Genomic DNA, 14,571 nt, shown 5'->3' with positions numbered 1-14,571 from the left:
TTGGCTCAAAACAAAGAAGCAGTAGCCTGACTGCTATGTTCAAATGACATTTGTTCAAAGCAGTCGTTTAATTGCACTATAGGCTCTTTTTTTGTATCGTCCTGTTTTGATCAGTATATGCCAACGTTGTTATCAATAAAAAATCATTTGCACTAGGCAAGCCGATGCACTTCACCATGTTGATAAGAGAATTAAAATGAGAAGAATTATGGGACAAAAAAATCAAGGGATATTTAGTATAGAAAAAGTAATTTGCGATTAATCGCGATTAATCTTGAGTCAACTATGACATTAATGCGATTAATCACGATTAAATATTTTAATCGCTTGACAGCTCTAATATATATATATATATATATATATATATATATATATATATATATATATAGGAGATTAGGGTCTGCGCTCTTGACCTGCTTCTCAAACAAAGTCCCCCACTAGGAGGTAGGGGCGCCAGAGAGGGAACCCACTGCTTCTAGGGATGCCTTGTCGTCCGGTTTAGAGGACAGGGGAGATTTATGCATCTCAGATATTAAACTACTCTCTATTTTCGTGTATGGTTGGACTTCTGACTCTATACTGCCGTCTCGATTTCCATTGGTATTGCTCCTTTTCTCCCGGAGCACTCCGGATTCGTAAGCTCAGAGGCGACAGACCCACTGATGGATGACACTAACTTCGGGACAGGATGAAAGGGTTCCTATCCGTATTCACGGTAGGGTGTGTATGGGCCTTTATACCTCGTAACTCAGTTCAGAGAGGATTTCCCTCTAAAATCGAGAGATTTAAGATTAATAATCTAAAAGCAGCTGAAATCCGGGTGAACGTGGCGCTACATTGTCTTTTGATTCACCTTTGTCTTGACCAATCATATTGCTGGATTCAGGGATCTGGAACAGTTTCTCAGGACAGCACTAGCAAACTATCCTTGTGGTGAGAGCAGCTGAAACATCCGGTCTGGGCTTCGGCATTTCTAGAGAAAGAGTATGTAAAGCTTTCAGATCAATACTAGAGCGTGATAAGATCCCCTTCTGAAAGCCTCCTCCGTACGCTCAGTCGAACGGGAACCCCCAAGTGCTCCCTTCCCTCGTCCGCTGGATCCGAGGTCAGACCCCTTAAGGTTCCTCCTGCTGAACAGAGTACTACACCGTGGTGACGAACCCCGCTCGGACGCGCAGCGTCTGCACCTTAGACCTGCATTAGGAGGTCTAAGGGGCATTAGGAGGTCTTAGGGGCATTAGGAGGTCTAAGGTTCCTCCTGCTACACAGAGTACTACTCGGTGGTGACGGTGCCTGCCGGGGCGCGCAGTGTCCTCGTCCAGGAGGTGGAGGCGTCCAGCAGCTACCTGGCGGTGCGGTCCCTGAAGATGGAGCACTACCTTACGGGGGACTGGATCGTGGACTGGCCCGGAAAGTTCTTCTTCGGTGGAACCGTATTCGACTACCAACGACCGTTCGACCGCCCGGAACGCCTGTATGCCGCCGGGCCGACCAATGAGACGCTGGTGTTTCAGGTGGGTGCCGACCAATGAGATGCTGGCGTTTGAGGTTGTGCCGTCACAATGTAGGGGTCACAATGTAGGGGTACCCCGGTCTGCCACAATTTACAGTCTTGGTACCTATGAGCTGTAGACCAGTACCCAATCTCATTCTCTGACTCCTATGAGCTGTAGACCGGTACCCAGTCCCAGTCTCTGACTCCTATGAGCTTTAGACCATTACCCAGTCCCAGTCTCTGACTCCTATGAGCGGTAGACCATTACCCAGTCCCAGTCTCTGACTCCTATGAGCGGTAGACCAGTACCCAGTCCCAGTCTCTGACTCTTATGAGCTGTAGACCAGTACCCATTCCCATTCTCTGACTCCTATGAGCTGTAGACCAGTACACAGTCTCTGAATCCTATGAGCTGGTGACCAGTTAACAGTCCTGGTCTTGACCAAGAGATCACAGTGAGTCCAGCTCCACCAGAACGAGGAGTTCCGCTCCACTGGGACCAGGAGTTCCTCTCCACTGGAACCAGGGGTTCCGCTCCACTGGGACCAGGAGTTCTGCTCCCCTGGAACCCGGAGTTCTGCTCCCCTGGAACCCGGAGTTCCTCTCCACTGGAACCGGGAGTTTTCGTCCACTGGAACCAGGAGTTTTGGTCCACTGGAACCAGGAGTTCCGCTCCATTGGGACCAGGAGTTCCGCTCCACTGGGACCAGGAGTTCCGCTCCACTGGGACCATGAGTTCTGCTCCACTGGGACCAGCTCACAGGGAGGAGATGGGAGCACGGAGGTCGAGTCCAGTCATGTCTGAGGGAAGCTTTGCAGCAGTGGTATGGCTGAACGGTCCTGCTTTGTTGAAACAGGAAGACATCTGGGTTTGGCAAACAGCTTCAGCACATATTTGGAGCTGGAAGTCATTGGAGAACCTGAGACCAGGGAGAGGGAAGGACGAAGAGACAGCGGAGAATAGTTTGCACATTGCAGGATTTGCATAAATCTTGTTTGAACATCAATAGGAAAAAGGAGACGAGATGGTTTCATTTATGAGCAGGGAGGCTGGGAAGCAGTCACCTGATTGTGTAAGGTTGGAAGAATCTAGATGGGTCTTTGTGTCACCACCTTCCCCTCCCGCCCATGGAGAGCATTGCACTATGGCCTGTCCCACAGCACAGGGCTATAGAGAGGAGCCCTGGAGAAAAACAATGATGCCAGCATGCCATTGTTTTCAAGAATCAATCACCTTAATAAAATGTTCACACACAGTCAGGCTACCTCCGCGATGAGAGCCGCATCTTCACCAGGCATCCCCTCAGCCCTTCAGCCTCTCATCCTCCCATCCCCTCAGCCCCTCAGCCCCTGGGCCTTTCGGCCTCCCAGTCTAAGTGCATCTTCCAGTGGTGCGCCCAGCGGGAGTCCACCGCCAGGCTGCGATTACGGCCCATAATCTCCCTAAGGACGTGCATTACAAACACCAGCCCAGAGACACGGGGAAGGAGAAGGAGAGGAGATCAAAAGATTAAGAAGGATTCTGCGACGCTAATACAGGCCTTGTCGAGGGTTCGGTACACTGGATTATTCAATGCCACAAATGAGAGCGACCAGATGGAGTCAGAGGGCGAGAGAGGAGAGTGAGGATGGAAGCGTAGGAAATGGAAAAATACTTTTAATGATTTTCCACTCACTGCTGAATGGGATTTAACTCATAGGACTCCCCTCAGCGCTGCCGCAGGACTTAGGTTAGGGTGATGAGGAAGAGGAAGAGCAGATGGGGACAGATCGGATGGAGTACAACGTGTGTGTGTGTGTGTGTGTGTGTGTGTGTGTGTGTGTGTGTGTGTGTGTGTGTGTGTGTGTGTGTGTGTGTGTGTGTGTGTGTGTGTGTGTGTGTGTGTGTGTGTGTGTGTGTGTGTGTGTGTGTGTGCGTGCGTGCGTGCGTGTAGCAGAGGGGACCTTCCTGAGATGTGCATATGCATCTGGTATTTAAGTCGATGCTCGTTAGAAGGTGGAGAAGTTTGTCCCTCAGTAGGTTCTGTCTGGCTACAGCCTGACAGCAGGACGACCAGTAGGGTTTGGCTGATGGGTGACAGTAGTACCAGGACAGCGGCCCTCTGAGGACAGACAGGTGAAGTCATTAAGCCCGGTTTATTGAAAGTGTCTGCGTGTCTGTTGGCAAAACATTTGCTGAGGTTTGTTTCTAATATTGGGCCCAGCCTTCATAGGTATCAAGGTAGAAGGCCCAGCTCCCTGACGTCCTGCTGCCACATGGAGTTATTAGCGGGGCTGTTTAGTCTGGTGGGGCGCTGGCCTCTGGTCTGTTTCCAACGCTCAGACCGACAGGAGGGAAGTGGGCTGGTCGGTTGTGGTTCTGCACAGCCTCACGCCTGCGCCCAGCACGCTTGTCACACAAAAGATCCACAGAAACATTTTGAACTCATAACGATGAAGAGAGGCAACACAAAATATGGGCTTTCTACAACAGAAGGACTGAATTCAGCGGTTGAACCGAAGACCAATGAAAACCATTGAAGTATTTTACTTGGAACTGAATAAAATCAATAACATCATCACAGGGTAATTTACTTCTAAATTAGATTTATAAATGTGGCCCAAAGAAGTTTTACTTCCATCCAAGCAATTTTTGGTGTGGAACTTTGTAATTACGGCCTATACTTTTCCTTTTGCTTTAATGTGCGTCTGTAATCATTCAGCAATGCTCTCTGACTGGAATATACAAATATATACATAGAGACTTTGAGACACAAATAATGTCTGACAAACACAGAGTTTAGAAGAACATTTTCTATAGAATAATAACCTATTTATATGAAAGTCACTTCTCAGTGTTTTTAATGAGTCAGCCAGAACAACAAAGCGTTTGGTCACTGCAGAGAGAGAACCGAGGAGCCTGATGTCCTCACAGCTCCTGGTCTGGTTCCTCCAGGTCTGGTTCCTCCTGGCCTGGTACCTCCAGGCCTGGTACCTCTAGGCCTGGTACCTCTAGGCCTGGTACCTCCAGGTCTGGTACCTCCAGGTCTGGTACCTCCAGGCCTGGTACCTCCAGGTCTGGTACCTCCAGGTTCTAATACCGCCAGGCAGTGCCACTGCTAGCTATTTTGGGGCCCTAAGCATAACTCCTTTATGGGTTTCTGCCAGTTAAACATTTTATTAAAACGCAAAAGTTAAATCTACTTTGTAAACACAGTTCACAGAACAGCCAAAACATACATACAGTACACACAAGTATTGGAATGTCCAAAATCTTTTAAATTAAATAGTTATCCATAAAACTTAAAACCAGAAGTATACAAGTAAGAAAAACTCTTCTATGAAGCAAAGATTTACAAGCAGAAACTATTTACACAAATATTTACACACTTTACTTGTAAACAGAGACAGCCTATTTATTATTATTTTTTATTTTTTTTGGGGGGGGCCTCAGGACTTGAGGCCCTACGCGCAGCGCGTAGTTCGCGTTATGGGAGCGGCGGCACTGCCGCCAGGGTCTGGTACCTCCAGGCCTGGTACCTCCAGGCCTGGTACCTCCAGGCCTGATGCCTCCAGGGCCTGATGCTTCCAGGAACTGGTACTTGCTCACTGACCTTCTCTGCGCTCTGCCTCACTGTCATCCCCTGACAGACGTGGTCCTGCCCATGGCCCCTGGTCCCCTCCGGTTCTGTGTGGGACTTGTACTTAGGGTTCATGACTAGGAAGAGGACAACATAATGCCCCACTCAACCTTGCACAAATCAGACTTTTCCAACATGACAACAGAGGGCTAGCTATACCAAGACTATATGTGTTTTTTTGTGGTATCTTTAAGTACTATTTTAGTAGTTTTTGCAGTACTTTGTGGTACGGCACAAGGGAACTTTGCAGCCCCCTTCTGTGATCAGAGGGTCTGTAAAGATGCCATTCCATTTGGAATGAGTTAAGTGGTGGAGTTCACCAGAGTACCGTAAACAGGCCCTGACCACTTATAGCTCTGCCCATTGTTCTCTCTCTCTTTCTCTCTCTCTCTCTCTCTCTCTCTCTCTCTCTCTCTCTCTCTCTCTCTTCTCCCCCCCCCCCCGTAGATCCTTCTGCAGGGGCAGAACCCAGGTGTGATGTGGGAGTACACGCTGCCTCGCGAGAGGAAGCCAGACTTTACCTGGGGCGTGGCAAGCTCCGACTGCTCTGCTGCCTGCGCTGGAGGTGTGTGTGCGTGTGTGTGTTTGCGTGCATGGGTTAGAGGGTGATTCTCCATCCTCCAGGTGCAGCCGCCAGCCGTTAATTGTTTGGGTTTGAATGGTGAGGAACGATGCCATCGACATGCTCTCTCCCTCTCCTAACTGTCTCTCTCCCCACTCTGCAGGCCGTATATCCACCAAGGCCATCTGTCTGCAGGACCAGAAGGTCCAGGTGAACTCCAGCCTGTGCGACCCCCGGACCCGGCGCACCGTGGGCTCCCTGCTGTGCAACACTCAGCCCTGCCCTGCCTAGTAAGACCTTGGGTCCCCACATCTGTGTTGTCCTCTTCGGATTACAGTTGGCATCCTGTGTTTATGTGTGTGTGTGTAACTCTGATCTTGCGGCAGTGTATGTGTGGGTTGGTCTTTGTGTGTGTGTGTGTGTGTGTGTGTGTGTGTGCGTGGGAGTGGTCTAGCGTTTGGCCTGTGGTCCATTTTATGTGCTCAGCGCCAACGCTGCCTAGTCCTCCTCCTGCCCCCCCCCCTCTCCTCCTCTCCCCCTCTTCTCGTCTCCCCCTCCTCTGCCCCACCTCCTCCTCTGCCTCTCCCCTGCTCTGCCTCTCCTCCTCCCCTGCTCCCCTCCTCTCCTCTCTTCCCCCACTTCTCCTTCTCCTCCTCTCCTCCTCTCCGTCCATGTCTCTCCTGCTGTGGTCGTGCTCTGTCTTCTGAGTCACTGTCTCCTCAGCTCTGCTGTGGTTCAGCCCACAGAGTCGGGGCCTGAAATAGAGCCGCCGGCCCGGCTCATCAGGGAATGTAACGACCACCTTGAACATGAATGGGACCAGCCCTCAGAGAGGGAAGAACGGATCACATGATGCCAACCAGACAAAGCCTTCAGCAGGAGGCCGGCACGCCTCATCTTAAAGACAGTTTGCCTCCGGAAAGAGCTAGACTTACAAAATGTCTCCTTCAATACCCCAGGGAGGGAGAGAGGGAGAGAGAGGGAGGGAGAGAGAGGGAGAGAGAGAGAGAGAGAGAGAGAGAGAGAGAGAGAGAGAGAGAGAGAGAGAGAGAGAGAGAGAGAGAGAGAGAGAGAGAGAGAGAGAGAGAGAGAGAGAGATCTACCTCATGCCTGTCATCCATACAAGCCACAACAGATGCTGCTTCTCTCCATTTCAGTTTGACACTCACTCATACCGACTGTATTGTCTTCTCACCGGTCTTAGCGTCATTCACTGAAACAGAGCGTGAATCGAAGCGCCTCCGGTCCGGGCGGGGGGGGGTCTGTACCGGGAGGAGTGCAGCAGGCTGATAACCTGCCCCCGGACTTCGATTCCCATGCCAGTGAAAGTGTGCATGAGAATGTGTGCACGTGTGTGGGTGCACATATGAAAGTGCTTTTCCACCCCTCACACAGGCTGGCACACCACTGAGGTATAAAGGACGTGTGCACAGCGGGACAGGCCTGCTGCTATCGGTTACCGCCCCCCCCCCCCCCCCCCCCCCCCCCAAACCCTCTGCTCCCTGCTGGGTTTCCCACCGTCCTAATCTCAGGCCTCATACCATACCCCTTATCTGGGTCAAAGGTATTCAGCAGAGCCCCCTGGCTGCTGGGACCCCCCTCACCCACATACACACCGCCCCCCCCCCCCTCACCCAAACACACACCCACCTCCTCCCACCCACCACCCACTGATCCTCCATTCGCTCCAATGTCTCCTATTGTTTCTATTCTTGTCATTTAGTCATTCAGAAGCTTCTCTTCAGATCACCGTAAATGGGCGTTGTGGATTAAAAATGGCTTTGTTCTTATTTAAACCAGATACATTGTGGGTAACCACTGAGTGAGCAGGAGCAGGTTAACGTCGAGAAATCTGTTGGACTCACGTAGACCATGGCCTGTCTGACTGCGTGTCAGTGTGTCTGTCTGTCTGCGTGTCAATGTGCCTGTCTGTCTGCGCATCCTCTGTAATTCCGGTGGTTTCCTGGTGAGTTGGGCAGGGCCTCTCCCTCCTTGTTGTTATTTATACGGCATGAGAGAGAAAGGAAAACAAACCAAAGTTGAACGTCCGTCCATCTCCGTCTGAAGCGGGCGGCCTCGGGCTAACCCTGACCCTGACAGCGGTGGGAACAGCGGAGGAGGACGCCGGTCCGGGCTCGGAGGAACGGGGTGGGGCAAGGCTTCAGGAGCCTTATGCCCATCCCTCTCCCCTTTCCCTTCTCTCCTCCTCCCCTCTCCCCTTTCCCCTCCCCTCTCTCCTCTCCTCTCCTCTCCTCTCCCTTCCCCTCTCTCCTCTCCCTTTCCCTCCCTTCTCTCCCTAAGCGGTGCGGTCCTCTTCCACTTACTGCAGCAGCTGAGCGGTCGGTGCTATTCCAGGAGGAAGCCTTAAGCCTCCATTAGCAGGGAGGAGCGTGGTCGCCGAGATACTGAAGAGGAAGGGACGGAGAAATTAGTCAGTGGGAGGAGCCGAGCTCCAGAGGAGGCAGGAATCCATGAGTGGGAGAAAATAGCAGAGAAGGAGTTCTTCAGCACAGGAAACAGAGCAGAGGAGCATCAAGTAAGCAAAATATGTGGGAAAGAGAAGCTTAGCGAGGTGGAGGAGAAGAGCGTTTGTTGAGGATAGGACGGAATGAAGAGAGGCAAGATCGAGCTGAGCTGTGTACGTTAAAGTGTGTGTGTGTGTGTGTGTGTGTGTGTGTGTGTGTATGTGTGTGTGTGTGTGTGTGTGTGTGTGTGTGTGGGGAGACCTGTGGCCTGTGGTCCTGATTGGGAACATCTGGAGTCCTGATGACAGACGCTGGTACCATAAGTATAACGTTGCGGCTGTTTATTACCATCATTAGTTACCAGCTGACCTCTGATCTGTTACCCGTTCAGGAGTTACCAGCCCACCTCTGAACAGTTACTCGTTCATTAGTTACCAGCTGACCTCAGACCTGTTACCCGTTCATTAGTTAGTTACCAGCTGACCCTTTGATCAGTTACCGGTTCATTAGTTAGCAGCTGATCTCTGATCAGTTACCCATTCATTAGTTACCAGCTGACCTCTGACCTGTTACCCGTTCATTAGTTACCAGCTGGCCTTTGATCAGTTACCCGTTCATGAGTTACCAGCTCACCTCTGAACAGTTACTCGTTCATTAGTTACCAGCTGACCTCAGACCTGTTACCCGTTCATTAGTTAGTTACCAGCTGACCCTTTGATCAGTTACCGGTTCATTAGTTACCAGCTCACCTCTGAACAGTTACTCGTTCATTAGTTAGTTACCAGCTGACCCTTTGATCAGTTACCGGTTCATTAGTTAGCAGCTGATCTCTGATCAGTTACCCATTCATTAGATACCAGCTGACCTCTGACCTGTTACCCGTTCATTAGTTACCAGCTGGCCTTTGATCAGTTACCCATTCATTAGTTACCAGCTGACCTCTGAACAGTTACTCGTTCATTAGTTACCAGCTGGCTTCTGATCAGTTACCCGTTCATGAGTTACCAGCTCACCTCTGAACAGTTACTCGTTCATTAGTTACCAGCTGACCTCAGACCTGTTACCCGTTCATTAGTTAGTTACCAGCTGACCCTTTTATCAGTTACCGGTTCATTAGTTAGCAGCTGATCTCTGATCAGTTACCCATTCATTAGATACCAGCTGACCTCTGACCTGTTACCCGTTCATTAGTTACCAGCTGGCCTTTGATCAGTTACCTGTTCATTAGTTACCAGCTGACCTCTGAACAGTTACTCGTTCATTAGTTACCAGCTGGCTTCTGATCAGTTACCCGTTCATTAGTTACCAGCTGACCTCTGATCAGTCACCCGTTCATTAGTTACCAGCTGACCTCTGACCTGTTACCGGTTCATTAGTTACCAGCTGATCTCTGATCAGTCACCCGTTCATTAGTTACCAGCTGACCTCTGACCTGTTACTCGTTCATTAGTTACCAGCTGACCTCTGACCTGTTACCGGTTCATTAGTTACCAGCTGACCTCTGACCTGTTACTCGTTCATTAGTTACCAGCTGACCTCTGACCTGTTACCGGTTCATTAGTTACCAGCTGACCTCTGATCAGTCACCCGTTCATGAGTTACCAGCTGACCTCTGACCTGTTACCGGTTCATTAGTTACCAGCTGATCTCTGATCAGTCACCCGTTCATTAGTTACCAGCTGACCTCTGACCTGTTACTCGTTCATTAGTTACCAGCTGACCTCTGACCTGTTACCGGTTCATTAGTTACCAGCTGACCCTTTGATCAGTTACCGGTTCATTAGTTAGCAGCTGATCTCTGATCAGTTACCCATTCATTAGATACCAGCTGACCTCTGACCTGTTACCCGTTCATTAGTTACCAGCTGACCTCTGATCAGTCACCCGTTCATGAGTTACCAGCTGACCTCTGACCTGTTACCGGTTCATTAGTTACCAGCTGATCTCTGATCAGTCACCCGTTCATTAGTTACCAGCTGACCTCTGACCTGTTACCGGTTCAGTAGTTACCAGCTGATCTCTGATCAGTCACCCGTTCATTAGTTACCAGCTGACCTCTGACCTGTTACTCGTTCATTAGTTACCAGCTGACCTCTGACCTGTTACCGGTTCAGTAGTTACCAGCTGATCTCTGATCAGTCACCCGTTCATTAGTTACCAGCTGACCTCTGACCTGTTACTCGTTCATTAGTTACCAGCTGACCTCTGACCTGTTACCGGTTCATTAGTTACCAGCTGACCTCTGATCAGTTACCTGTTCATTATTAACCAGCTGACATATGATCAGTTACCTGTTCATTAGTAACCAGCTGACCTCTGATCAGTTACCTGTTCATTAGTTACCAGCTGACCTCTGACCTGTTACCCTTTCATTTGTTTTACCAGCTGGCCTCTGATCAGTTACCTGTTCATTAGTTACCAGCTGACCTCTGATCCATTACCCGTTCATTAGTTACCAGCTGACCTCTGATCAGTTACCGTTCATTAGTTACCAGCTGACCTCTGGCCTGTTGCCGTGTCATCAGGGATTGGTTCTCTGACTCATGTGGGGGTTCGTCTCTCTGGTCTCTCCCCCCTCCCCCAGCGTCTCCCCCTCTCACCCAGCGTCTCTCTGGTCCCCCCCCTCTCCCCCCTCTCCCTAGCTGGTGGGCCGGCCCCTGGGGGCCCTGCAGCCTGTCGTGTGGCGGCGGGCAGCAGACCCGGGGGCTGCGCTGCCTGAGGAAGGTGACCTACCAGCGGGAGGAGGCTGCGCCCCCCGCCCTGTGCCCCGGGGGGGCTCCCGCCCGGGTGCAGCCCTGCCTCCACCAGGCCTGCCCCCCCCAGTGGAGCACCAGCGCCTGGTCCCAGGTGGGTCCACTAGAGGGAAGCAGATTGTATTGTGTATTGTGTGTGTTTTATTGTGTGTGTTTATTATTGGGCGATGTGAGCGGCAATGTGAACAGTGTGTAGACACAGAGACACACAGACACAGACACACACACACACACACACACACACACACACACACACACACACACACACACACACACACACACACACACACACACACACACACACACACACACACAGCCAATGGGATTGTCTTGCAGGAGGATGCTCATCTAAAGCAGCAGCAGTCCTTTGTTGCCCTCTGGTGACGACAGAAGGTATGATCAGCCAGTGGCAGATAGACAGCAAGTCTGCATCATCAGGAGATCATTAGGGCATGTCTCTCCTCCGCTCTCTTCAGTAACCCGGGGGGGGGGGGGGGTCACGGTCACGGTCACGGTCACGCCTCTCTCCCGCTCATCTTGGTTCTTATGTATGATACAGTATGATAGGCTAACCACTGACCTTCTGGGTCCAGAATCACTCATCACACACAAGCAGACACACATAAACACACACACAGATACACACACTCAACACGCACTCTAACGCTCACACATACACACACACACACTCTCAGGCTCACACACACACACGCTACTACGTGGAAACACACACACACACACACACACACACACACACACACACACACACACACACACACACACACACACACACACACACACACACACACACACACACACACACACACAGTTACAGTGTGCGTAGAGTAAGACGGAACGGAAAGCTTCGACAGCTGAAGGTCAAAACCTAACCCAGGAAATGATCATGCCAGGAGATATTAATGGGAGCAATCGGCCGTCCAAGACATCCTCCCAGTGGACCCCCAGCTGTCCAGTCCTGCTGCTCCCCAGGGGGCAGGAAGCAACACAATGGGTTATTGTCTTTCCCTTTTGTGTGACTTACACCAGCCCTTTAATCCAGGAGAACTACTCAGGTGAACTCCTGCTCAGCCTCTGAACACTGCTCCACTTACATCTCCATTCCTCCTCCTCCTCCTCCTCCACCTTCCTCCACCCTCCTCCTCCACCCTATCCCTCCTCCACCACTCCCCATTCTCTTTTTCTACCTCCACCCTCGATCCCTCCCTGTTCCTCCACCTCTTCAATCTCCCCCCCCCCCATCCCCCCTGCAGTGCTCAAAGACGTGTGGGCGTGGTCTGAGGAAGCGCAGTGTGTTCTGCCGCAGCCCGGCCGCGGGCCCCGGGCCCCCAGGCCCCGTGGCCCCTGCGGTGGCGGTGCTGCCTGACAGCATGTGCCCCCGGCCCCTCCGGCCCAAGGCCCAAGAGACGTGTATCCTGCGCCGCTGCCCCCGCAACGAGCGGCTCCAGTGGGCGGCGACGCCCTGGGGAGAGGTAGGGTCACATGACACCATGCCCTGGGGAGAGGTAGGGTCACATGACACCACGCCCTGGGGAGAGGTAGGGTCACATGACAACACGGCCTGGGGAGAGGTAGGGTCACATGACACCATGCCCTGGGGAGAGGTAGGGTCACATGACACCACGCCCTGGGGAGAGGTAGGGTCACATGACAACACGGCCTGGGGAGAGGTAGGGTCACATGACAACACGCACTTGGGGGAGGTAGGGTCACATGACACCCTGGGGAGAGGTAGGGTCACGTGACACCCTGGGGAGAGGTAGGGTCACATGACACCCTGGGGAGAGGCAGAGTTACATGACGCCCTGATTTAAAAGTGATCTGACTGATTTAAAAATTATTTGACTGATTTACAAAGGATCTGACTGATTTAAAAGTGATCTGACTGATTTAAAAATGATTAGATTGATTTACAAATGATTTCATTGATTAAAAAAATAGATTTGACTTATTTACAAAGGATCTGACAGATTTAAAAAAGGATTTGACTGTCGCTCATAGATATTCTGAGATTCTTTTATCTCTACCAAAACACATTCTGCAGAAGTGAAGATCCCCCACCATTTTCCATCGGTGTTTCCTGGCTATTCAACGTTAACATGAACCTCTTTATGCACGCTGTAAGGACGTGTTATGGTTCAGGCTACAGCTTACGCATCACAGGAAGTTGTTGCCTGTAGCAGGAAGTGAACCCTCAGAGGTCAAGACATTCCCACTATGAGCGCAAGGCGTAGATCTTCACTCTGCAGTCTGGATTCCATGTTGGTAAATGAAGCAGACATGAAGCTGCTTTTGGTTCTGGACATTCACCCAGAGGGAAACAACCTGTCAGCCGTCTTCTCTGAAGAGTAAAGCAAAGCGCACCAAACATGCGGAGCAGCACGGACTCTGTGATGAATGGTGGAGGCTGGTTTAAACTTCATCTGTAGCCTCCACATTTGTCAGCAGGAGTGCAGCGATAATGACACAAGGTGTTGCAATTAGCTAGCGGGCTGCAACCATCACTTTAATGTAGGACACACACACACACACACACACACACACACACACACACACACACACACACACACACACACACACACACACACACACACTGAAACGCACCACGCACACACTGACACACACACAGTCAGGTCCACTCTTGGATTCCGGATCCCACTGGTTCCATCTCTTGTCTTGTGTTTCTCCTCAGTGCTCTGCTTCGTGTGGCCCGGGGGTCCAGAAGAGAGCACTCGGGTGTGGGGAGAGAGAACCACAGGGAGGGTAGGTAGACGGCGCCGCCTCAAGCACCACCTCAAACACCACACGGGGCACCACCTCAAGCACCTCACAGGGCACCCCCTGCATACAGCTGCAGAAGACGGCTTTTTACAAAAATTGCTGAATTGTCTTTTCCTTTACCTGCTTTAATTATGTTTGAAAGGTCGGTGGATGGCAACTCTGATATGTGCAGATACAGTACATACTGTATATATGTATGTATTAGTGGTGGGCCGTTATCGGCGTTAACGGCTGCGTTAACGCAAAACTTATAAAAAAAATATCGCCGTTAATCTATTTTCAAACACTTCCTTGTTTGGACCCATCACGTGACTGAATTAACAAATCAGAAGCTAGAATTTAGACTGAGGTAAATGTGAGGGAATCAGAGAGGCAGATTCAACAGAATATCCTGACTGTGTTAAATATGTAAACATGTAAATATGTAAATAATAATTGTGTAACATAAATATGTAAATGATTAACTGACTAAACATTGTAAGTAAATTTCTAGACAATTAACTCCAATATAAATTATATTAATTTATTCTACAGCTTTCAAATATTTAACTTCTAAACCTTACATTATTATGGATTATTACACGGCTCTTCTCAATGCTGTAGACTGCTCCATTCACTTGCATGGGCCCTTCACAACTTCCGACTGTGAATTATGTTTGATAATTCACCTTTGCCAAGTATAATTGACAGTTGTCAAGGTAAACAAAAGTTTTTTTTGCCGTTTGCCATTTTAATCTAGATTAATCTAGATTAATTCAAAACTTAATCTAGATTAAAAAAATGAATCTATGCCCACCACTAGTATATGTATATATATATATATATATATATATATATATATATATATATATATACTAATTACATTACTAGAGTACAA

The 14,571-nt window shown here is 50.1% G+C and overlaps 1 protein-coding gene across 1 annotated transcript in view; it reads left to right on the top strand.

Annotated features, from left to right (window-relative positions):
- Nucleotides 1-14,571, top strand: part of adamts18 (ADAM metallopeptidase with thrombospondin type 1 motif, 18) — a 76,620-nt gene that overhangs the window by 41,813 nt on the left and 20,236 nt on the right. The window contains exons 16-21 of the mRNA XM_056607787.1: nt 1,270-1,514; nt 5,563-5,680; nt 5,841-5,967; nt 10,785-10,989; nt 12,167-12,385; nt 13,606-13,676. Of these exons, the coding sequence (XP_056463762.1) occupies nt 1,270-1,514; nt 5,563-5,680; nt 5,841-5,967; nt 10,785-10,989; nt 12,167-12,385; nt 13,606-13,676 (985 nt within the window). The remainder of the gene's footprint in view (nt 1-1,269; nt 1,515-5,562; nt 5,681-5,840; nt 5,968-10,784; nt 10,990-12,166; nt 12,386-13,605; nt 13,677-14,571) is intronic.

This window comes from Gadus chalcogrammus, chromosome 14 (assembly GCF_026213295.1).
Source record: "Gadus chalcogrammus isolate NIFS_2021 chromosome 14, NIFS_Gcha_1.0, whole genome shotgun sequence".
NCBI lineage: Eukaryota > Metazoa > Chordata > Actinopteri > Gadiformes > Gadidae > Gadus > Gadus chalcogrammus.
The sequence above is the reverse complement of the archived record's forward strand: the minus strand, read 5'-3'. Positions and strand labels throughout refer to the sequence as shown.